This window comes from Pan troglodytes, chromosome 6, assembly GCF_028858775.2.
Source record: "Pan troglodytes isolate AG18354 chromosome 6, NHGRI_mPanTro3-v2.0_pri, whole genome shotgun sequence".
NCBI classification, from domain to species: Eukaryota; Metazoa; Chordata; class Mammalia; order Primates; family Hominidae; genus Pan; species Pan troglodytes.
The window spans coordinates 72,915,081-72,939,946 of record NC_072404.2 but is presented as its reverse complement, the minus strand read 5'-3'; the positions used below and the strand labels follow the sequence as shown (position 1 = coordinate 72,939,946).

The following is a 24,866-nucleotide window of genomic DNA, read 5'->3' as shown; positions in this document are numbered from 1 at the left end:
CATCTGAGAAGTGAGGAGTGTCTCCGCCCGGCCAGCCGCCCCGTCCGGGAGGGAGGCGGGGGGCAGCCCCCGCCCGGCCAGCCGCCCCATCCGGGAGGGAGGTGGGGGGCGCCTCCACCCGGCCGCCACCCCGTCCGGGAGGTGGGGGGCACCTCTGCCCGGCCGCCCCTCCTGGGAAGTGAGGAGCCCCTCTGCCCGGCCGCCACCCCTTCTGGGAGGTGTACCCAACAGCTCATTGAGAACGGGCCATGATGACGATGGCGGTTTTGTGGAATAGAAAAGGGGGAAATGTGGGGAATAGATAGAGAAATCAGATTGTTGCTGTGTCTGTGTAGAAAGAAGCAGACATAGGAGACTCCATTTTGTTCTGTACCAAGAAAGATTCTTCTGCCTTGGGATGCTGGTGATCTATGACCTTGCCCCCAACCCTGTGCTCTCTGAAACATGTGCTGTGTCCACTCAGGGTTAAATGGATTAAGGGCGGTGCAAGATGTGCTTTGTTAAACAGATGCTTGAAGGCAGCATGCTCGTTAAGAGTCATCACCACTCCCTAATCTCAAGTACCCAGGGACACAAACACTGCGGAAGGCTGCAGGGTCCTCTGCCTAGGAAAACCAGAGACCTTTGTTCACTTGTTTATGTGCTGACCTTCCCTCCACTATTGTCCTATGACCCTGCCAAATCCCCCTCTGGGAGAAACACCCAAGAATGATCAATAAAAAAAAAAAAGAATAAAAGAATATAGGGAGAAATGGCTTAAAAGTTAGTTGGAAAAAATGGGAGGTTCTGATAAATTTTCAAAGTGATGAAACAAACAATACTATCAACCAAGAATAATTGATGCAAGAAAAATTGTACTTCAAAAATTAGAAAAAAAGAAAGACTTTTAAAGATTAAAAAAAAAAGTTCAACACCAGGATATTTCTAGAAAAAATCTTAAAGAGAGTTCATTATGTTGAAAAATGAAATTATGCTGGACAGCATCATAAAACCATATGAAAATATTAAGCTCTGTTGAATGTAAATATAGATGCAGATATACAATTTTCCGCAATAATAATGATGGTGCCTAAAATTGCTAAATCTCAACTTGTCATGGTGGCTCATGCCTGTAATCCCAGCACTTTGGGAGGCTGAGACAGGCCGATCACTTGAAAAGTCAGGAGTTCGAGAGCAGCCTGGCCAATATGATGAAACCCCATCTCTACTAAAAATACAAAAACCAGCCAGGTGTGGTGGCAGTCACCTGTAATCCCAAGTACTCAGGAAGCTGAGGCAGGAGAATCACTTGAACCCAGGAGACGGAGGTTGCAGTGAGCTGAGATGGCGCCACTGTTCTCCAGCCTGGGCAACAGCGTGAAGACTCTGTCTCAACGAAGAAAAATTGTTTAATCTCTGTTAATATACACACAATATATAAGGATATAAATTGTGATGTTAGTAAGAAAGTAGGAAAAATTTTAAAGTATACATTTTGTATACTATTAACATGAAGTTGAAGGCAAAATCCATTTGCCCTGGGGACCTTAGCACTGGTCAAGGGAGTAGGCAAAGCTGCCATTTTCTTTCCCTCTGTTCTTCCATCTCCCCCATCAGAATTTTTCTTGGTCTGCAGGAATAGTCAACAGGTCCAGGCTATGTCCTGTCACACATACGTACACACACACACACACACACGTGCAGGCTGGCATGGTGTGTATGGATAAAACCTGGAATTTAAAAAATTTTTATATTTCCTAAAAGTGGGAAACAGAATTTTCGGCATAATTCTCAGGACTTTGGGCTGGGGAAAGGGTAAGTCCTTGCTTCCTGCCATGTGGTTTCTCATCAGAGTTGTTGGGGCCTTCTCCCTGCAGGAGTCCCCCAAGGAGATGGTGAAGGAGATTTACCCAGTGCTCATGGTGTCACTGCACCTGATGACATGTGTCACTGCACCTGCTTGTCACTGCACCTGGACAGCAACATGCTGGACCACTTCTCAGAGCTCTGCAGCATTGAGGAGCTGCAGAAGGGCTCAGCGCTGTGCACGATGGAGGGTTGGTTTGGAAGTTAGGTGGTCTGTTCTGGGGAGAGTCCCCAGAAGCAGGGCCAGGCAGCACCTCACCACCCCTTCTGGGGTCTCTGTGTCACAGATGAGCACATGAAGGTGCGTCTGGAGCCCAGGTCTGCATCTCAGGCTGTCACACCAGCACCTTCTGACTTCATGGCCCATGACTTAAAGAACAGAGTTGTGATTCTAAAAAAAAAAATCAGGCAGTACTGAATCAGGGCTTGACATCAGCCCAATCAAAATTCGTAAGGATAAATGATGTTTTGTAAAAAACAAACAAACAAAAACAAAAACCAAAAAACTTTAAAAGTTTCAGTCTTTTAATGAGGAAGTCTGTGCAGTACAGCACCACCAACTGGTGTGGTGAGATTGGCTTGGGTGTAAAGCAAAAGCTCTCATGTACTCAAGTTCCCTGGGGAGGAGCCACTCGTGTTCCTAGGACCTAACTGCTTGTTAAGAGCAGTTGTGGGAAAGATCTGTAGCTCAGTGGTGTCTCTATAGCTGTTCACAGAACCTTTCCTCTTTCCTAAAAGAACCACCATTAAGCCGGGCACGGTGGCTCACCCCTGTAATCCCAGCACTTTGGGAGGCCGAGGCAGGTGGATCGCAAAGTCAGGAGTTCGAAACCAGCCTGGCCAAGATGGTGAAACCACATCTCTACTAAAAATACAAAAATTAGTCGGGCGCGGTGGCAGGCACCTGTAATCTCAGCTACTCAGGAGGCTGAGGCAGGAGAATCACTTGAACCCGGGAGGCGGAGGTTGCAGTGAGCTGAGATTATGCCACTGTACTCCAGCCTGGGTGACGCAGCAAGACTCTGTCTCAGAAAAAAAAAAAGAACCACCATTAAAATCCCATGATGAGACTGGGAAGGAGGAGGCATCACCACCCAGGCTGTGGTGGAAAGGCTGGAGGAAACACCTAAACATGTGCAATCCCAAAGCCCAGCTGCCCGGTCCAAATCCATATCCCCCCAACATCAGGTACCCTGGAGGTTCCAATCATGCCAACCTACCACCTACCAATACAATCTTTCCTCCAGGCCCCTTTTCTCCCCAACTAGGAGCTCCCCAGGGAAATCCAGCTTTCCCTGCAGGTGGGCCCCCTCATCCTGTGCTATAGCCAGAGTATTCAGGATGCCAACCCTAAGGTCCCTACCCTCCTTTATACCCACCACCTGCCCCTGGAATGCCTCCTGTGAATCCCTTGGCTCCTGACATGTTAGGACAAGGAGTGATAGTGGACAAGAAGATGCAGAAGGCTGGGCACAGTGGCTCATACCTGTAATCTCAGTACTTTGGGAGGGCGAGGTGAGTGGATCATCTGAGGTCAGGAGTTTGAGACCAGCCTGGCCAACATGGTGAAACCCTGTCTCTACTAAAAATACAAAAATTAGCTGGGTGTGGTGGTGGGTGCCTGTAATCCCAGCTACTTGGGAGGCTGAGGCAGTAGAATCTCTTGAACCTGGGGGGAGGAGGTTGCAGTGAGCCAAGATGGCGCCACTGCACTCCAGCCTGGATAACAGAGCAAGACTCTGTCTAAAAAAAAAAAGAGAGACGAAAAAAGAAGAAAACTCATAAAAAGATGCACAAGCACCAGAAGCATGGCCAGCATTCCTCCTCTTCCTCCTCCTCTTCCAGCAGTGACCTGACTGAATGCAGGCCCTGGACCCTGTATTCAGACCCTCAAGTCGCACCAGTTCTGCTCTCCCATCAAGCTTCAGATCCCATGTTGTACTGAAAGTAGCTCCTGTGCTCCCCACCCCTACCCCTGCCCGGTCCTCACCCTGCAGTTCAGCCTTGAGTGCCTAGAGAAAATGGGAAGAGGATTGCTATGGCACAACTGTCTTCTTGCTGCTTGGATACATCACATAGCTGATGAATTTAGCAGGGGAGCTATTTTCCAAAGATGATGAGCTAAATGTTGAAGACAAGTTTAAGATCTGTAAAACGTTATTTTTTACTGCTTCTTTTAATATTTGTGATTGGGGCCAGGTGTGGTGGTTCATGCCTGTGATCCCAGCACTTTGGGAGGTCGAGGCAGGTGGATCACTGGAGGTCAGGAGTTTGACACCAACCTGACCAACATGGTGAAACCTTGTCTCTACTGAAAATAGAAAAATTAGCCTGATGTGTGAAGGGGTGGGTTGCCCCTCCACATCTGTGGGTGTTTCTCGTTAGGTGGAATGAGAGACTTAGAAAAGAAAGAGACACAGAGACAAAGTATAGAGAAAGAAAAAGGGGCCCAGGGGACAGGCATTCAGCATATGGAGGATCCACGCCAGCCCCGGCCGCTGCGTTCCCTTAGTATTTATTGCTCATTATCGGGCGTGGCAGGATAATAGAATAATAGTGGAGAGAAGGTCAGAAGGTAAACACGTGAACAAATGTCTCTGCACCATAAACAAGGTAAAGAAAAAAGTGCTGTGCTTTTGATGTGCATATACATAAACATCTCATTGCCTTAAGGAACAGTATTGCTGCCAGCATGTCCCACCTCCAGCCCTAAGGCGGTTTTCTCCTATCTCAGTAGATGGAGTATACAATCAGCTTTACACCCAGACATTCCATTGCCCAGGGATGAGCAGGAGACAGAAGCCTTCCTCTTATCTCAACTGCAAAAAGGCGTTCCTTCCTCTTTTACTAATCCTCCTCAGCACAGACCTTTTACGGGTGTCGGGTGTCGGGCTGGGGGACGGTCAGGTCTTTCCCTTCCCACGAGGCCATATTTCAGACTCTCACATGGGGAGAAACCTTGGACAGTACCTGGCTTTCCTAGGCAGAGGTCCCTGCGGCCTTCTGCAGTGTTTTGTGTCTCTGGGTACTTGAGATTAGGGAGTGGTTTGAGATTAGGGAGTGGTGATGACTCTTAACAAGCATGCTGTCTTCAAGCATTTGTTTAACAAAGCACACCCTGCACAGCCCTTAATCCATTTAACCCAGAGTTGACACAGCACATGTTTCAGGGAGCACAGGGTTGGGGGAAGGGTTACAGATTAACAGCATCTGAAGGCAGAAGAATTTTTCTTAGTAGGGAACAAAATGGAGTCTCCTATGTCTACTTCTTTCTACACAGACACAGTAACAATCTGATCTCTCTTTCTTTTCCCCACAATGTGGTTTTGGGCACCTGTAATCCCAGCTACTTGGGAGACTGAGGCAGGAGAATTGCTTGAACCTGGGAGGCAGAGGTTGCTGTGAGCCGAGATTGTGCCACTGCACTACAGCCTGGGCGAAAAAAGCAAAACTCCGTCTCAAAAAAAAAAAAACAAAACACTTGCGATTTGGGGGTTTTGTGGAAATTTAATTACGATGAAAAATCTAGGCATTAAAGGATAATATCAACAGAGAGAAAAAACAATCCACTGAAGGTGGTAGATAGAGCTCCCTCTCCCCTCTCCCCTCTCCCCTCCCCCCTCCCCCCTCCCCCCTCTCCCCTCTTTCCACGGTCTCCCTCTGATGCCGAGCCGAAGCTGGACGGTACTGCTGCCATCTCAGCTCACTGCAACCTCCCTGCCCGATTCTCCTGCCTCAGCCTGCCGAGTGCCTGCGATTGCAGGCGCACGCCGCCACGCCTGACTGGTTTTCGTATTTTTTTGGTGGAGACGGGGTTTCGCTGTGTTGGCCGGGCTGGTCTCCAGCTCCTAACCGCGAGTGATCCGCCAGCCTCGGCCTCCCGAGGCGCCGGGATTGCAGACGGAGTCTCGTTCACTCAGTGCTCAATGGCGCCCAGGCTGGAGTGCAGTGGCGTGATCTCGGCTCCCTACAACCACCTCCCAGCCGCCTGCCTTGGCCTCCCTAAGTGCCGAGATTGCAGGCTCTGCCTGGCAGCCACCCCGTCTGGGAAGTGAGGAGCGTCTCCGCCTGACCGCCCATCGTCTGGGATGTGAGGAGCCCCTCTGCCTGGCTGCCCAGTCTGGAAAGTGAGGAGCGTCTCTACCCGACCGCCATCCCATCTAGGAAGTGAGGAGCGCCTCTTCCCGGCTGCCATCACATCTGGGAAGTGAGGAGCGTCTCTGCCCGGCCGCCCATCGTCTGAGATGTGGGGAGCACCTCTGCCCTGCCGCCCCGTCCGGGATGTGAGGAGCGTCTCTGCCCGGCCGCCCTGTCTGAGAAGTGAGGAGACCCTCTGCCTGGCAACCGCCCCATCTGAGAAGTGAGGAGCCCCTCCACCCGACAGCCACCCCGTCTGAGAAGTGAGGAGCGTCCTCCCTCCTCGTCCGGGAGGGAGGTGGGGGGGTCAGCCCCCCGCCCGGCCAGCCGCCCCGTCCGGGAGGTGAGGGGCGCCTCTGCCCGGCCGCCCCTACCGGGAAGTGAGGAGCCCCTCTGCCCGGCCAGCCGCCCCGTCCGGGAGGGAGGTGGGGGGGTCAGCCCCCCACCCGGCCAGCCGCCCCATCCGGGAGGGAGGTGGGGGGGTCAGCCCCCCGCCCGGCCAGCCGCCCCGTCCGGGAGGGAGGTGGGGGGATCAGCCCCCCGCCTGGCCAGCCACCCCCTCCGGGAGGGAGGTGGGGGGATCAGCCCCCCGCCCGGCCAGCCGCCCTGTCCAGGAGGTGGGGGGCGCCTCTGCCCGGCCACCCCTACTGGGAAGTGAGGAGCCCCTCTGCCCAGCCAGCCGCTCTGTCTGGGAGGGAGGTGGGGGGGTCAGCCCCCGCCCGGCCAGCCGCCCCGTCCGGGAGGGAGGTGGGGGGGTTAGCCCCCCGCCTGGCCAGCCGCCCCGTCCAGGAGGTGAGGGGCGCCTCTGCCCGGCCGCCCCTACTGGGAAGTGAGGAGCCCCTCTGCCCGGCCAGCCGCTCTGTCTGGGAGGAAGGTGGGGGGGTCAGCCCCCCGCCCGTCCAGCCGCCCCGTCCGGGAGGGAGGTGGGGGGGTCAGCCCCCCGCCCGTCCAGCCGCCCCATCTGGGAGGGAGGCGGGGGGGTCAGCCCCCCACCCGGCCAGCCGCCCCGTCCGGGAGGGAGGCGGGGGGGTCAGCCCCCCGCCGGGCCAGCTGCCCCGTCGGGGAAGTGAGGGGCACCTCTGCCCGGCCGCCCCTACTGGGAAGTGAGGAGCCCCTCTGCCCGGCCAGCCGCCCTGTCCGGGAGGGAGGTGGGGGGTCAGCCCCCCGCCCGGCCAGCTGCCCTGTCTGGGAGGTGAGGGGTGCCTCTGCCCGGCCGCCCCTACCGGGAAGTGAGGAGCCCCTCTGCCCGGCCAGCCGCCCCATCCGGGAGGGAGGTGGGGGGGTCAGCCCCCCGCCGGGCCAGCCGCCCCGTCGGGGAAGTGAGGGGCGCCTCTGCCCGGCCGCCCCTACTGGGAAGTGAGGAGCCCCTCTGCCCGGCCAGCCGCCCTGTCCGGGAGGGAGGTGGGGGGTCAGCCCCCCGCCCAGCCAGCCGCCCCGTCCGGGAGGGAGGTGGGGGGGGTCAGCCCCCCGCCCGGCCAGCCGCCCCGTCAGGGAGGTGAGGGGCGCTTCTGCCCGGCCGCCCCTACTGGGAAGTGAGGAGCTCCTCTGCCCAGCCACCACCCCATCTGGGAGGTGTACTCAACAGCTCATTGAGAACGGGCCATGAAGACAACGGCGGTTTTGTGGAATAGAAAGGGGGGAAAGGTGGGGAAAAGATTGAGAAATCGGATGGTTGCCGTGTCTGTGTAGAAAGAGGTAGACATGGGAGACTTTTCATTTTGTTCTGTACTAAGAAAAATTCTTCTGCCTTGGGATCCTGTTGATCTGTGACCTTACCCCCAACCCTGTGCTCTTTGAAACATGTGCTGTATCCACTCAGGGTTGAATGGATTAAGGGCGGTGCAAGATGTGCTTTGTTAAACAGATGCTTGAAGGCAGCATGTTCGTTAAGAGTCATCACCACTCCCTAATCTCAAGTACCCAGGGACACAAACACTGCGGAAGGCCGCAGGGTCCTCTGCCTAGGAAAACCAGAGAACTTTGTTCACTTGTTTATCTGCTGACCTTCCCTCCACTGTTGTCCTGTGACCCTGCCAAATCCCCCTCTGCGAGAAACACCCAAGAATGATCAATAAAAAAGAAAAAAAAAGAAAAATATATATATATATAAATAAAGAGAAATATGTAATAAAAAAAAAAGACAAATCTATATCTTTTTTGTAATGTTGGCATACTTGGGTAATTTTGTGGCAAATACATTTCCCAGTGGACCTCTTGTTGGTGGCACTAACTGCAAGGTTGCTGGGAAAGTGGAGTCTGTTTGGTGGATGAGCTCTGACTGCCGTTTTGGAACCTCACCTCTACTCATGCTGTCTCAAGTCCTTGTCTCATTCTCCAGCTCTCAGTTCAAATAAAGTTATTTCTCCTGGGAAAAAAAATTCCATGAAACGCACACTGGATGACAGTGCTGAAGTTGGGTGCCCTGGGAAGTCCTCAGGACACCCCTGCATGAAGGCTGCCCCAGGAGAGCAGCGCAAGGTTGTGGAGGTCTCAAAGCTCTGAGGACCCTGCCTACCGAAGACAGGAGTGCCCACAAAACAGTTGGCCCGTGGGCTCCCCAAGACCTACGTGTACCTCGGAGGCATTTGGCAGAAGATTCTTTGTGAACAAAAATCTCTGCCCACTAGGAGGCAGGAGAGTGTGTGTGTGTGTGTGTGTGTGTGTGTGTGTGTGTGTTGAAACCAGAACTCCACCTTATGTGTTCATTGTGGAATTTGAAAATGGAAGCCTAAAGTTGAAAATTAAAATCACCCGTGATAGCTGTAAACTATTTTCTGTGCTAGATGGGTTGTTCCAGGGTGCGGGGTCCTGGTAACACCCTTCTTTCTCCCTTCCTGAAAGAGTTACACATACTGCTCAAGGCCTGAATCCACAGGTACCATGTCCAAGCCCTGCTCAAGAGCCTGGACCCATCTGCCACCTTCAGCAGAGTTGACTGAAGCTGCTTGTCCTTCTTGAGCATTTTCTCCAATGGTGACCTGAGAGGGGTGGGAGGTATTGGTGTCAGGACTGAACGGAGGGAAAAGGAGCATGGAGGCCAGGGGCTGAAGACCAGGCCTTCCAACCTGGAGGGGCCTGGCCCTGAGACACCCAGACCAGGGTCACATTTAGGTAGAAAGACAACTGGCTCTGGGTGGCCCTGTGCTGACCACCAGCCCCGGGTTCCTCACAGATATACAGTTATCATAGATATTCAAACAGTGGGAATTGGAAGAATGGCTTGGAGATGGGCCCTGTCAACTGTGGGTCACTGAGCACATCCTGCCAGGGACCCAGGAGGGGCCATTGTGTCTCTAGAACCATGACTGGAAGGTGGAACTCCCACGGTGAGCAAGGAAGAGGGTCCTCGTTGGGTTGGAGGGCCACACACCAACAAGCCTGGCTTATTCAAGCTTGGCCATTCCTGAAGCACTTCCAGTGCCTACCATGAGCAGTAGGAACCCATCCACTGCGAACTGCAAGATGCATGGAGACCTCATGTATCCATTTGTAATTACAGCCAAGGGCCAGTGAGGCAGCATCACTGCATCCACATGGGGCTTTTACTGGAACCAGTAAGTCTCTGCCAGCCCCCCACAGGCTCCTGGGATGCCACTTGTTCTGGGTCTGTGGACAGACAACCAGGGCACTTACTTAGTGCCCACCCACTCCTTGTAGGCCCATAGCCTATCACTCAAACCCAAGCCCACCAGCCCCGGCTTCCCAAGCCATTCCCACTGGAGCTGCTCAACCACATCAGCCTGAACTTTACAAAACCCTTTGTCATGCCATAGAAAAAAAGGTGATGGCTTTGTCCCACTGCCCCTGCCTTGTGTCATGTCATGTGGGGGTATGTGATGAACTGGCCAGCCTAACTCCAGTGCTTCTGCCCAAAAAACTGCCCCCACTGCCTGAGTCCCCTTCTAGGGAGCTGTCAGTCAATGTGGGAGAGAGCAGCCCTGGGAGGGACCCCATCTGCTTCTGACTTCAGTGCCAAGAAGAACCTAGAGCAGGTAGAGGTGTCAGAGAAGAAGCCTGCGGCAGGGCTCTGAGCTTGGTGGGCTGTGTATCTCCCTCTCCACTGCCTGCCATGGGGCCTAGCACCACACATTCAAGAGGAAAACCATCACATTCCAGGTGTGCAGCTGGACTGCTCCCCGGGCAAGGGCTCCCATGACACTGCGTGCTCACAGAGGATGTCTACACCTTGAGGCTGAGCTATGAGGAGAACATTCCTGAACAGGTGCATGCAGACTGGCCCTGCCCTCACTGGGAACCCCCTTCCTCCTGGGTGCCAGACAGAATTCTGTGCCCTTTTCTGGAGGCTCCATGCTGGTCAGTTCATTTGGAAGTCTAAGGCTATCAATGAAGAGGTTAAAAAAAAAAAAAAAGAGAGACTTCTCAGAGCAGGTTGTGGGGCACAGCCTGAGCCCTTATCTTCCTGGTCCCTCTGCAGACCTGGGATTGGAAGAAGGAGCTGCAGATAATGAGGGAACTGCTCTGCCAGAACTGGCCTAAGCAGCTGCTTCAAGAAAGAGCCATAATCAAGGTGCTTATAGCCCCTGGTGACTGACTGGCAGCCTCAGGCCCACCTGCCATCTGCGGGCAGGCTTTCTTGTGGACAGGGTGAAAGCAAGGAAAGCTGGAATGAGCCCAGCCCTCTCAGGCATCCTGAATGCTGTCTAGGGTTTCCTGCAAGGCCTTCTAGCCTTCTGCTTCCTGGCAGGTCACCCATGCACCTTTTTCTGGCCTCTTTGAGACCTTGATTCCCTGGAAGGAGAGGATTGTACTTCCACTGTGCTGAGTGGCCAGGGCCATCCAGCTTCCCACCCTCTACTAACAACCATGGGGCTCTCACTTGGGCACACACTGCCTAACCATGCCCCTTCTAAGGCAGGAGCTCATTTATCTTACACTTTCAGCTTACTAGAACTTAAAAGTTATCAATGCTGTTATTAAGGTAGAGAAATGATTGGGGGAAGGTTACTTTCTGAGTATTCCCATGTGGGGTGCAGGGAGTAGGGAGGCAAGTCAGGGCCTGTGGTTGTGCCTTTTGCTGTGCCTGAGGGCAGGCGGGCCAGGGCTGGGCACATGAATGTCTGGGGGTCCACCACTGCTGACTCCCTCCCCCTCACTCGGAGCTATAACCAGGCCAATCCATAATCTTATCATGGAGATCATCGGCACAGGTGGGGCTGCCGAGGATGCTGGGGGAGAGTTCCCAGCCTGTCCTGGCGGCCGGTCCTTGCCAGGGGTGGCTCATCACTCAGCCTCTGAGAGAAGCAGGCAGACATCTCTGCAGGAAGCTGGGCGGTTGTGGCTCAGGGCAGCCCAGCCCCCACTGATGGTGGAGTGGAACTACCTCCCATCAGGCTGTGTCTCCACAGCCCACCCTTGGAGCCAGGAGGTGATTTACCGTGTGTGCAAAGCAGTCAGCTCCATCAGATGCATGGCCTTCAACATTCAATTCAACTCGGACATCTCACCAGAGAAGCAATGGGGACCGGCCAGTGTAAAAGCCCTGCAAAGTTGGACAGAGCCTCACGCTGGGGGGTCTGGGGTCCTCAGTGCTGGCGGGCCTGTCTGCCCATCTGAGCACTGCTCCGTGGGACTGTGTTCGCGGCCTCCTGAAGGAGGGCTGTGGGCTCCTCAGTGAGGTCCTGAGCCTGTGGAATATGCCCTGAGGCCACGCTCATGGGGACTTGCACCTACGTGCACCTCCTTGACCATCCCACTACATTATGAGTGACTGTGCCATGGTGGGTGTCGAGCACCCTCTGGGCTGTATCAGCAAAGGCCTTTGGGCCTGGCCTGGGATTGAAGGATGGCAAATGAGGGGTCTGGGGTTGCATTGTCACCCCACATGGTAGCAGGAAATGAGAGCGTCCAGGCCTACAGGACTGGAACCCTATCGAGGGGGTTAGGAGGCTGTTCACTTCCCCCCCGGGCCCATGTGGAAGATCGGAGGGAGTCTAGGGGGACCCTGGGGAGACACTTGTTCTGTCTGGTGTCCCCCAGCTCCACCCTTTGATAACCATTTCCTTGGGAGAGCTGAGGAACCTCTTGTGCTCCATTGAGGCAGGGCCTCACCTCACACGGTATTGGCAAGGAGGCATTCTGAGACTCTGAATGAGAAGCTAGCACAGTGCCTGACAAGTACTCATGGGAGCTGTCATCCTCTGTAACCATCACGTGGCCTTGTAGTGTTCAGACTGCCTGGCCTGGGGCTTGGTGAGGCTATTTGGGGATCAGCTAATTTAGGCTCCCACTCTTTCCTCAATCAGTGTCTCTGTTTGGTGTTTGTTTATGTATGGGTTTTAAAAAACCTAAGATTTCATTTATAGTAGTTTCAAGCTTGTATGTATTTGTATAGATTTTATTAGAAGGAAGAGGGCTTAAGGAAACAACATTTTTGGCCATGCGTGGTGGCTCATGCCTGTAACCCAGCATTTTGGGAGGCTGAGGCATGCAGATCACCTCAGGTCAGGAGTTTGAGACCAGCCTGACCAACAGGGAGAAACCCCGTCTCTACTAAAAAAAATACAAAAATTAGCTGGGCATGGTGGCACATGCCTGTAATCCCAGCTACTCGGAGGCTGAGGCAGGAGAATTGCTTGAACCTGGACGGCAGAGGTTGCGGTGAGCCGAGATCACGCCATTGAACTCCAGCCTGGGCAAGAAGAGTGAAACTCTGTCTCACGAAAAAAAAGAAAACAGAAAAAGAAAAGAACATTTTTAGAAGTTCTCAGTGGGGCATAGACTTCCATGTCACAAATGCTAATGTTGACCTTCTCTTGCTGCCTTTGTGCAAAGTATATATAGGAAGTGCAGCCAGAGGTGACAAGGCTCAGTGTCTAGAGCCGTGCTGCTTGGGCTTGCTTGCTGGCCTGCGACCAGGTGAACTCTGGGTGTGAGGTCGTGCCCATCCTGGATCTACAACCCCCACTCCCTCTCCCAGGCCCTGTGTAAACAACACAAGGCAGTGCTAATGAGCAGGCTAGTAATGGGCCTCAAGCACCCCAATACCATCCAGGAAGATCTGAATGCCATCTGTGGCTGGGGCTGTGTGGAGACAGGGGCTGTGGCTGCCTTGGCTTGTCATGGCCCACCCCAGACGCACCTGTCCTGTGCTGCTTCGCCAGCAGCCAGCTGTCCATGGCCCTGAGCCTGTCACACCATGCTTGCTACCTCATGCTGCTCTTGTGTGAAAAAATTATCCTGAGATGGCGCTGCTGGATGTTAGTGCTGGAAAGGCGGCAGCACCTTTGTCCTGGGGGATTAGGAACTGACCAGATCCTTCCTGACTGCCCCCTAGAACAAGTGGGGGCTGGTGCTGCATTGAATGATGCCCCCCCCGAAATGCGTTTGCACTGGCTCAATGAATACACAATGCAGAGGCCTAAAATGAAGACACATGAATCGTATTATGTGGAGATCAGCTTGCAGCTGGGAAACAGGTGGCTCTCAGGTATCTCATCTTCCCCAGCAAGTGTGGAATGTGTCCATGCCCATGGTGTGTGATCTGCCCTTCTTAACTTGTACACAACTCCAGGTCAGTTCTGAGTGAAGGACATGCAGATGAGATTTCTCAGGTCATTTGTATGTTTGACATTATGGCTGCTGCTTTTGCTGCCACTGCCCCTAGGCCCAACCTGGCTTAAAGGCTAGGCTTTAGGTAAAAAAGGTGGAGGGCTTCCTGTATCCTGTGATGGGAAGTCAGAGATCCCTGGGGGTTGGGGTGCATTTTAGTTTTGTGGCAGGATGAGAGCTGCAGTGATTTTATTAATTGTGATTGGCCTGGCCTGGGTGTAGCTCCGGGTGAGGGGGAGGGAGTCAGCGGTGGTGGTCCCCCAGACATCCATGTGCCCAGCACTGGCCTGTCTGCCCTCAGGCACAGCAAAAGGCACAACCACAGGCCCTGACTTGCCTCCCTGCTCCCTGCACCCCAGATGGGAATACTCGGAGGCTACAATCTGAATGTATTTTTCTCCCGTTTTAATCCGAACTGCCTAACACACCGTGGAGATAGGATGGGTGAGGGGCTTTGGGGGAACCAGGGCAGAATCATGGATCCTGGGGGAAAGTTAAAGATACAGGAGTGGTTTTCACCTCTCTGTGGAGCCCAGCTCTCTACCTAGTCATTGCCACACAGCACCTTTACAGAAACTAGCTCTGCGGTGATTGGGAATCCCAACAGCCCCGGGCTGCTCCCTGTCCCCTGCTGCCTGTGCTCCTTCCCTTGCCCTTCAGAGCCCACATGAAGGAGGAGGTTGCCACCCTGTGAGCCTGAGGGAGCTGTGTCTGACTGGAGCGTCTGCCTGGGGTATTGCAAAGAGCCACTTATGGGTATAGTCTGTCCAGATACCTTGTTTCAAGAAGAATGGATGTAAGCTAGCAAGTGTAGCATCCCCACAGCTGATAAATATGTGTTTCTTATTTTTAAACCATCACATCTTTATATCACATTAGAATAAAGTTTTTAAAACCTGCTGCTCCAGCCTCACCTGTGTGTTCTGTAACCCAATCTCACAATCAAACTGGGTTTGATTGTGAGTGCTGTTGTTAGAAATGTTACTAAGAGAGGAATATGTATAAATTAGATCAAATTTAAGGTTATTCTTATAATGCCACTTGAGTGGAAAGTAAGAGGGTGGAGTCACAGGCACTCAGTTGAGGTTTACCCACCTTCCAGTTACTAGACTCATGAGGGTGTGGCACAGGTGAACCTGTCATTGGTGACAAAAGGAAAAAGGCTGGTGGGGAAGGGGTGCTAGGCTGTGGGGCTAAACCCTGGGCATGTTGGACCTGTGAGGTCCCTAAACATCTAACTGGCTGGGTACCTGCCCTTGTCAAGGTACCCTCGAGGGTACCTGCCCTCAGGTGAACCTGAGGGACAGAGCCTGTGAAGTAAGAGGGACTGTGTGGAGGTGGCCTGTCCCTATGAGAGGGAGAGTTTAAGGCTCATTACAGCTGGTGGCTGCTGCTCAGCCATCCCTCTGCAGAGCAGGCAGGTCCTCAGCCGCATATATAGTTCAATGCCTTTTAGAGTATTTAGAGAGTCCTTCATGTTTTAGAAATTCTAAAAACAACAACAACAACAAATTCCAATTCTAATGTCTGTTATTTTCCGTGTGCCAACTGGAAAAAAGATGTCCTTCACCTTGAAGTCTTAAGTGACACCCAAGGATAGCCATCAGTGTCTTGGCCATTGAAGCCTCACGTATGCTCTCTTCCACCAGTTTGATTTGCAGCCTCATGGTTGTGTTGTACTAAATATACTTTCCTCTGGCCTTGTCCACATATATAGGTGTGTGTGTATATATATGTGTGTGAATATATCTTAGTCTTTCTAAGATGAGCATATTGCCTGGTCGTGGTGGCTCACGCCTGTAATCCCAGCACTTTGGGAGGCTGAGACAGGCGGATCACTTGAAGTCAGGAGTTCAAAACCAGCCTGGCCAACATGGCAAAACCCTGTCTCTACTAAAAATACAAAAAAGTTAGCTGGAGGTAGTGGCAGGCACCTGTAATCCCAGCTACTCAGGAGGCTGAGGCAGGAGAATCGCTTGAACCCGGGAGGTGGAGGTTGGAACGAGCTGAGATCAAGCCACTGCACTCCAGCCTGGGCAACAGTGAGACTCTGTCTCAAATAAAAAAAAAAGAAAAAGAAAAAGAATAAAAGAACAAAAAAGCATATTTAGGCAACATAATTCTTGCTTATCCGTTCCCAGCCCCCGCTGCCCCTCCATTTCTAATAGCCATCCCACGTTGTGGTCAGCAGTGTGGTACAGCATGCTGAGAGAGGAGCTCAGGGATGGGATAAGGGTCTTTCCTGCATTATCCAAATGATTAGAAAGTTGTTAAAAAGGTGTCCAGTTGTTCTACTTTCTACTTTTAAATAGCTAATAAGATGCATTATACAAGCAGACCCAGGTAAGGGAAAAAGCAAGTGCATTTCAAGGCTCAGCTCACTTCTTAATTAGCTGTGATACCCGGGGCGTGTGACTCCGCCTACAGGATCCTGTTTCCCTGTCCATAAAGCGCACTAATGCTGGGGACGGTGGGTGTGGGGGAGGGTCCTGGAGCCTTATTCAATCTGTCAGAGTAGGAACCGTCCTATCAGGCACGCAGTTGGGGAGGAGGGCGTGGCTTCCAGCGTTTGGCGGGGCCTTTGTCTCTGGCTCAGGCCGGAGCCTGAGATCCATCTCTACTGTCCCGCGTGTTGCCCCTCGGGAGCACTCGGTGACTTTGTCACATCCTCTGTTGCCCTGAGATCTGGAGGTACTGGGAGATGCATAGCTAAGATGCCAGGACATCCTGGAAACCAGGAAATGGTGAGTACGCGGGGTTGGGCATCCCAAGAGGGGAGAGTGGGCTGGTTGAAACCAGCGGAACCGGCCTCCCCACGGTCAGCTCCCGGGTCCACCGACCTGAGTCCCCGTTGGCGCAGCTGGGCCCTCAGTACCCCCGGAGGGTGGGGTGGGGGGCGGTGCAAGACGGCGGCTGAGCCAGCGGACTTTGACCCCTCACGGTCCTCTTCCCGCGCCGCGACCTGCCTGAAACTCTCTGGGCAGCGCTGCACCCGCAGCCCCGACTCTCTCCCAGATTGTTCAGGGATGACAGAGGGTCATTAGAGCAGAATCCCGACTCGGTGGGTGCGTGGGAGGAGCTGCGGCCAGTGGGGTCCCCAGTGTCTCCTGTTAAAACAATTTTTTTTTTGAGATGAAGTCTCGCTGTCACCCAGGCTGGAGTGCAGTGGCGCGATCTCGGCTCACTACAACCTCCACCTCCCAGGTTCAAGCAGGAGGACATTGTACAGTGCCTCCTGGGAAGGAGGACACTCCTTGAGTAATTTAATGGGCAGGATGGGGATGGGAGAATGTTTTGAGGGATACCATGGTCTGACTTGACAGTTGAGTCAGACATGTTTGTGTTCCCATCAGCGCTGCCGCTCCCTGAGTTTGTCACCTTGGAAAGACTTTTTCACTTGTTTCCACTTCAGTTTTTCAATAACTGTAAATTACGTTTCGTCAATAGAGCTGAAAATTTTTTTAAAAAGTCAAAGACCATGAAAGGTGGATTTCAGAAAAATCTAGTCATATATTTTATTTGTTAAAAATGCTTCTTTACCTTTATCTTCCTCAGAGTGAGCGTAGTAAGTTTGTTATGTCCGTTCTTTTTGGGTGGTGATTTCAAACAGAATTCCAAGGCTTTGTTTGGGAATGCTACCAGGGAAAAGAAATAGGAAAAATCACTTTTTCATTATGGCTATAGAAAGTGAACACATTTCCCCAAGAAAATGTGAAAGATTAATTGATGAAGTGCATATATTTGTCAAAACATCAGCTCCCCTTTTTTGCAGGGTCTAAAATTTGTAACAGTAGATAACTCTGTTGTGTATTCTGTTGTCTAAATGTCCAAGTTTAATGTTAAATTTTATGAGATAGAACTTGGCACCTTCTAGAAATGTTCATATATGGTTGTTTATTAAACTATTTATCATGAAAGTATGTAAGTGGCATGCTTAATGTCTGAAAGAGATAGAGACTTCAGCTTTTCCTGTTGAGGTATAAAATTTAAGTGCCTTACTATTTCCTTACAATATTCTATAAACACTGTGTTTGAGTGATTTTGCTGTTTTCTTTAAACACTGGGCATTAGTTTTACACTAAGATTAGGCAGAAAAGGGCTTTCTTTCATAAGGAGGAGCAAACTACTAGAAGGTGAGAAAAAAATGTGGGAGGGGGAGGAAGGGATAAAACATGGTGAAATCAGATCCTAGATCAGAGAGTGTTTTACCTAGAAGTCAGCCTGTTCTTAAGAGGGACATAAGGAGGGGTTGTAAGGTTGGGTCAAAGTTTGGGGGCCTGGGGAAGGAAAGAAACTTAAGAAAAGTTTGGTTAACAAATAGTTTGTTCTGTCCACTAGAGACAAACTTATTTAATTGTTTATGAGACAAAAAAATAAAAATAAATGGGAATTTAGAGAGTCTCTGGCTTTGGGATATCAAAAACAGGAAGGGTGTTTCTTAGCAGTGAGATGCTCTTGAAAAGCACAAAGAATGGGGGATTTCTTTAATCACAGCTGTTATCTACCCACCCCATCTTCTCCCACCACTTTTCCTTGCCTTGTACTTTTTTTTCATTTGGCTCTTGTTGATTTGTACCTTTCATAATAAATTGGTAAATGCAAGTATAGTGTTTTGCTGAATTCTGTGAGTAGTTGTATCAAGTTATTGAACTTGAGAAGGAGGTTATGGGAGCCCCCAATTTATATCGGAACTCTCCCTCCCTCCACCCCTCTAACAGGCCCCAGTGTATGTCGTTCCCCTTCTGTGTACATGTGTTCTTATTGTTCACCTCCCAATTATAAGTGAGAACATGCAGTGTTTGGTTTTCTGTTCCTGTGTATTAGTTTGCTGAAGATAATGGCTTTCAGCTCCATCCATGTTCCTGCAAAGAATATGATCTTGTTCCTTTTTATGGCTGCTTAGTATTCCATAGTGTATAAAGCAATTGCAACAAAAGCAAAAATTCACAAATGGGATCTAACTAAATTAAAGAGCTTCTGCACAGCAAAAGAAACTATCATCAGGGTGAACAAACAACCTAGAGAATGGGAGAAAATTTTTGCAATCTATCCATCTAACAAAGGTCTGGTATCCAGAATCTATCAGGAACTTAAACAAATCTACAGGAAAAAAAACAACCTCATTAAAAAGTGGGCAAAAAACATGAAGAGACACTTTTCAAAAGAAGACATTTATGTGGCCAACACACATGTGAAAAAATAGCTCAACATCGAGATTATTAGTGAAATGCACATCAAAACTGCAATGAGATAACATCTCATGCCAGTCAGAATGGCGATTATTAAAGTCAAGAAGCAACAGATGTTGGTGAGGCTGTGGAGAAATAGGAATGCTTTTACACTGTTGGTGTGAATGTAAATAAATTTAATCATTGTGGAAGAGAGTGTAGCTATTCCTCAAAGATCTAGAACCAGAAATAACATTCGACCCAGTGATCCCATTACTGGGTATATACCCAAAGGAATATAAATGATTCTATTATAAAGATACATGCATGTGTAGGTTCATTTCAGCACTATTCACAATAGCAAAGACATGGAATCAACCCAAATGCCTATCGATAGACTGGACAAAGAAAATGTGGTGCTTTTTTATTTTTTATTTGAATGCCTTTGTTTTCTTCTTTTTACCTGATTGCTCTAGCTTGATTCCTCAGTACTATGTTGAAGAGAGGTGGTGAGATTTGATATCCTTGTCTTCTTTCTGATACTAGAGGAATAATTTGTTGCATTTCACTCTTGAGTATAATGGGATCTGAGGCCTTAATGTATATGGTCTTTATTGTGTTTTAATGCATGCTTTTATATGTACATTGTTGGGAGTTTTTATCATAGAAGTGTATTAAATTTTGTCAAATGCTTTTAATAAATTTTTTGAGATAATTATATAATTTTCATTCTTCATTGTGTTATTGTAGTATATTATTTTTAATGATTTGTGTATGTTGAAACATTCTTGCATCCTGGGGATGAGTCCTACTTGATCATAGTGTATGATCCTTTTAATATGTTGTTGAATTCAGTGTCTAGTATTTTGTTGAGAATTTTTTCTGTATCTTCAAAGGGATATTTGCTTATAATTTTCTTTTCTTGTAGTGTCCTTATCTGGCTTCAGTATGAGGGTACTAATGGCTGCCTCAAGTGAATTTGGAAGTGTTTTTTCTCTAAAATTTTTGGAAGAGTTTGAGAAGGACTGACATTAGTTCTTCCTTAAATGTGTGATGCAATTCACCCATGCAGTCATTTGGTCACGGAATTTTTTTTTTTTTTTTTTTTTTTTTTTTTTTTTTTTGAGACAGTCTGGCTCTGTCCCCCAGGCTGGAGCGCAGTGGCACCATCTCAACTCACTGCAAGCTCCACCTTCCGGGTTCACGCCATTCTCCTGCCTCAGCCTCCTGAGTAGCTGGGACTACGGGCACCCGCCACCACGCCCTACTAATTTTTTTGTATTTTTAGTAGAGACAGGGTTTCACCATGTTGGCCAGGATGGTCTCCAACTCCTGACCTCGTGATCCCCCCACCTCGGCCTCCCAAAGTGCTAGGATTACAGGCTTGAGCCACCACGCCCGGCCGGTCATGGGATTTTTCAAAATTGGAACTATTTGGTTACTGCTTCAATCTCCTTCCTCATTATTGATCTGTTCGGTATTTCTTTTTTTTTATAATTTAATCTTGGTGGGTTTGTTTCTAATAATTATTTCTTGAGTTATCAAATTTGTTGTCATATAATTGCTCATAGTAGTCTCTTATTATCTTTTGCATTTCTGTGGGATCTTTTGAAATAACTTAATTTTTTATTTATAATTTTTTTTAAGTCCTCTCTCTTTTTGTTCCCTGGGTTAATATAGCCAAAAGTTTGTCAATTTTGGTTCTTTAAAAAACTCAGCTCAATTAAAAAAAAATTTCTATTGTCTTTCTAGTCTCAGTTTACTTTCTTTTTTCTCTAATTCTTGATATTTTTATAATTAAGCTAACGTTGGAATTATTTTGGTCTTGTTCAAGTTTTTTGGGAGTTAAAGTTAGGTTGTTTACTTAAACCTTTCTTTTTTTATTAGTGTAGGAGTTTATTATTATAAACTTCTCTTAGAACTGCTTTTGTTGTATCCCAGAAATTTTGGATCCTTGTGTGCTCAATTTTATTTGTATTGGGGTGCTTTCCTTTTTCCCTTTTGACTTCTTCTTTGAACCCCATTGGTTGTTTAGGAGCATGTTGTTTAATATCCACATATTTGTGAGTTTTCCAATTTTCTTCTTGCTATTGGTTTCCAGTTTTATACCATTATAGTCAGAATAAAAACTTGACATAATTTTAACCTTCTTAAATTTGAAAAGCTTGTTTTTTATTTTTGGTTTAATATATAATCTCTCCTGGAGAATATTTTATGTATTTTTGAGATAAATGTGTATTCTTATACTGTTGGGTGAAATGTTATATTTATATCATCTATTTAGTCTATAGTGTTATACAAGCACACTTCTTTTTTTGAAGATTTCTGTTTGAATAATCTGTCTGTTTCAAGTAGGGTATTAAAGTTTTCTATTATTGTATTCCTATCTACTTCTCCCTACAGTTCTGTCAATATTTGCTTTATATATTTAGAAGCTCCAGTGAGAATATATAAATTCTTTTTTTTTTTTTTAAGACAGAGTCTTGCTCTGTCACCCAGACTGTAGTGCAGTGTTGTGATCTTGGCTCATTGCAATCTCTGTCTCCTGGGTTCAAGCAATTCTCCTGCTTCCGCCTCCTGAGTAGCTGGGACTACAGGCGTGCACTGCCATGCCTGGCTATTTTTTGTATTTTCAGTAGAGACAGGGTTTTGCGTGTTGGCCAGGCTGGTCTCAAACTCCTGACCTTGGCCTCCCAAAGTGCTGGAATTACAGGCATGAGCCACCGCGCCCAGCCAAGCATATATATGTTTAATCATAATATCCTCTTGACGAATTAGCCTCTTTATTATTATATGGAGAACTCATTTGACTCTTGTGGTAGATGTTGCCAGGAGGTCTATTTTGTCTAATTTAAGCATAACTACTAATACACTTCTTTGGTTATTACTTGCATGGAATATCCTTTTCCATCTTTTCACTTACAGCTTGTGGTTGTCCTTATAGCAAATGCTAGTCTCTTGTAAGCAGCATATCATTTGTCTTTAAAAAATTTATTCATCCTGTTTTAGTCTATTTTGTGCTGCTATACCAGAATATCACAGACTAGGTAATTTATAAAGAGTAAAAGTATTTGGCTTATGATTCTGGAGGCCGGGAAGGCAAAGAGCATGACACTGGCATCTGTTAAAGGCCTTATTGCTGCATGATAACATAGCCAAAGGTATGAGGGAGAGAGAGAGCTTCCTTTTATAACGGACCCCCTCTTGTTATAATTAATAAATTCCCGTGATAAGGACATTAATCCATTCATGAGGGCAGAGTGCTTATGGCCTAATCAATTCTTTTTTTTTTTTTTTGAGATGGAGTGTTGCTTTGTTGTGTAGGCTGGAGTGCAGTGGCACAATCTCAGCTCACTGCAACCTCTGCCTCCTTGGTTCAAGCTATTCTCCTGCCTCAGCCTCCAGAGTAGCTGGGACTACAGGCGTGAGCTGCCACACCCGGCTAATTTTTGTATTTTTAGTAGAGACGGGGTGTCACCATATTGGCCAGGCTGGTCTCAAACTCCTGACCTCATGCCTACCTTGGCCTCCCAGAGTGCTGGGATTACAGGCGTGAGTCACTGCACCTGGGTTTTTTTTTTTTTTTTTGAGATGGAGTTTCAGACTTGTCACCAAGGCTGAAGTGCAATGGTGTGATCTCGGCTCACAGCAACCTCCGCCTCCTGGATTCAAGTGACTCTCCTGCCTCAGCCTCTCAAGTAGCTGGGATTATAGGTGCCCACCACCATGCCTGGCTAATTTTTGTATTTTTGGTAGAGACAGGTTTTCGCCATGTTGGTCAGGCTGGTCTCCAACTCCTGGCCTCAGGTGATCCACCTGCCTCGGCCTCCCAAAGTGCTGGGATTACAGGCGTAAGCCAGTGTGCCTGGCCAGGCCTAATCAATTCTTAAAGGTCCTGCTTCTCAATACTATCATAATGGCTATTGAATTTTAACCTAAAATTTAGAGATGACATTTTCTGTAGCAGTGTCTGTTTATTGGATAATTTAATCTCTTTATATGTAAAATAGTGATAGATTACTAAGTTTCCATTAATAAGTTATTATTGTGGTTTTGTTGTTTTCTGACTATCTAAAATTTGTTTGTTTTTTCTTGTCTTATCTTTCCTGTGGTTTTGTTCATTTTTGTTGAGACAGGGTCATGCTTTGTTTCCCAGGCTTGCGTGCCTGGCATGATCATAGCCCTCTGTAACCTTAACATCCTGGGCCCAAGCAGTCCTCCCATCTCAGCCACCAAAGTAGCTGGGGCTACAGGCATGTTTCACAACACCCAGCTATTTTTTGTAGAGATATGGTCTCCTTGTGTTGCTTGGGCTGGTCTCAAACTCCTTAGCTCAAGTGATTCTTCCACTTCTGTCTCCCAAAGTGCTGGGACTACAGGAATGAGCCACTGCACCCAGCCTTAGCTTTTTGGGTTTTTGTGTTGTTTTTATATGCTTTAGTTACTTTCTCTTTTTCTTTTGTGTATCTACTACAGTTTTTTCCTAGTGGTTATCATGGGACTTACATAAAACATCTTATATTTTAACAGCCTAGCTTAAGATGATAACAATTTAACTTCTGTGCCATAGAAAAACTACAAATTTTCTCCTTTCACACATTTTATACTATATATGGCACTTTAGAACGTTTTATATTGTACATTTAACAAATTATTGTGGCTATCTTTCTTTTTAATACTTTTTAATAGATCTTACATTAGAGTTAAAAGTGATTTATGCAAAACCATTGCAGTATTAGAGTATTCTGAACTTCACTACATACCATTTCCAGTGACATTTATACTTTATGTCTAATGTATAATATAATGTTTTTTGTATTGTTAGTTAACATTCCATCATTTCAGTGTGAAGAATTTCTTTTAGCATTTCTCATAAGACAGGTTGAGTGGTGATAAATTCCCTCAACTTTTTTGTCTTAAAATGTCTTGATCTCTTCTATGTCTAAAGGACAGCCTAATTAGATATAGTCTTAGTTGTCAGGTTTTTTTCTTTGTAAAGCATTTTAAATATATAATTGAGTCTCCTAGCTTGCAAGGTTTCTGCTGAAAAATTCACTGATAACATTATAAAGGTTCCCTTGTATGTGAAGAATCTCTTGTCACTTACTGTTTTCAGGAATTGTGCTTTATCTGTGAATTCTGAAAATTTAATTATAATGTGTTCTAGGGCAATCCTTATTAGGTTCTTTTTGCTGTAAGTATATTGAGCTTCATGAAACTGGATGTTCATATCTTTTTCTAAATTTGGGGAGTTTTTGTTCTTGTTGTTTTTTGTTTTTTTTTTGAGACAGGGTCTTACTCTGTCAGCCAGGCTGGAGTGCAGTGGCGTGGTCTTGGCTCACTGCAACCTCTGCCTCCCAGGTTCAAACAGCTCTCCCATCTCAGCTTCCCAAGTAGCTGAAACTACAAGCATGTACCACCACACCTGGCTGACTTTTGTATTTTTTGTAGAGATGGAGTTTTGCTATAATGCCCAGGCTGGTCTCAAACACCTGAACTCAAGCCATCCCTGCACCTTGGCCTCCCAGAGTGCTGGGATTACAGGTGTGAGCCACCATGCCTGGCCTAGATCTGGGAAGTTTTTAGACATTATGTCTTTCAATCTCTTTTTCTTTTTCTCTCTCCCTTCTTCTGAAAATTCTAAAATGTGTTGATTTGTTCACTTTATGATTGTTCACTTTCAAATAGCCTATCTTTGAGTTCGCTGATTTTTTTTTATTTTATAATTGAGTGTCCTGTTATAGTTTTCTTTTATGGTTTTTCAGTTCTACCTTTTTTTTTTTTTTACTTTAGCTGCAGGATTTCTGTGTGGTTGTTTTTTATGGTTTCTATTTTCCTATTACTTTTTTTTTTCTTTTTTTTTTTTTAATGAGCGATCTTGCAATGTTGTCCAGGTTGGTCTTGAACTCCTGGCCTCAAGCAATCCTCCTGTCTCAGCCTCCCAAAGTTTTATTATTACAGGTGTAAACCACCATGCTTGGTCTACTTCTTTATTATATTTCTCACTTTGTTTCTGTGTTGTTTTCTAAAATTTTTTAGTTGTCTATTTTGTTCTTTTGCATCTTATCGAAGTTTCTTAAGATGATTATTTTCAATTCTTTGTCAGACAATTCTGAGATCTCCATTCTTTGTAGATGTTTACTAGAG

The 24,866-nt window shown here is 47.9% G+C and overlaps 1 protein-coding gene and 1 long non-coding RNA gene across 2 annotated transcripts in view; both read left to right on the top strand.

The window, feature by feature from the left end:
- The first annotated feature begins 2,921 nt into the window (after nt 1–2,921).
- On the top strand, nt 2,922–3,864 carry LOC107972011 (proline-rich protein 13-like). The gene is given in 2 exon segments (XM_054687260.2): nt 2,922–3,320; nt 3,603–3,864. Coding segments are annotated over 2 exon segments (531 nt in total). The 5' UTR covers nt 2,922–2,977; the 3' UTR covers nt 3,791–3,864.
- A 12,201-nt stretch (nt 3,865–16,065) lies between these two features.
- LOC134810430 (uncharacterized) overlaps nt 16,066–24,866 on the top strand; it is a 69,543-nt gene continuing 60,742 nt past the window's right edge. Inside the window, exon 1 of the long non-coding RNA XR_010158456.1 lies at nt 16,066–16,295. This is a non-coding gene — a long non-coding RNA (uncharacterized LOC134810430). The remainder of the gene's footprint in view (nt 16,296–24,866) is intronic.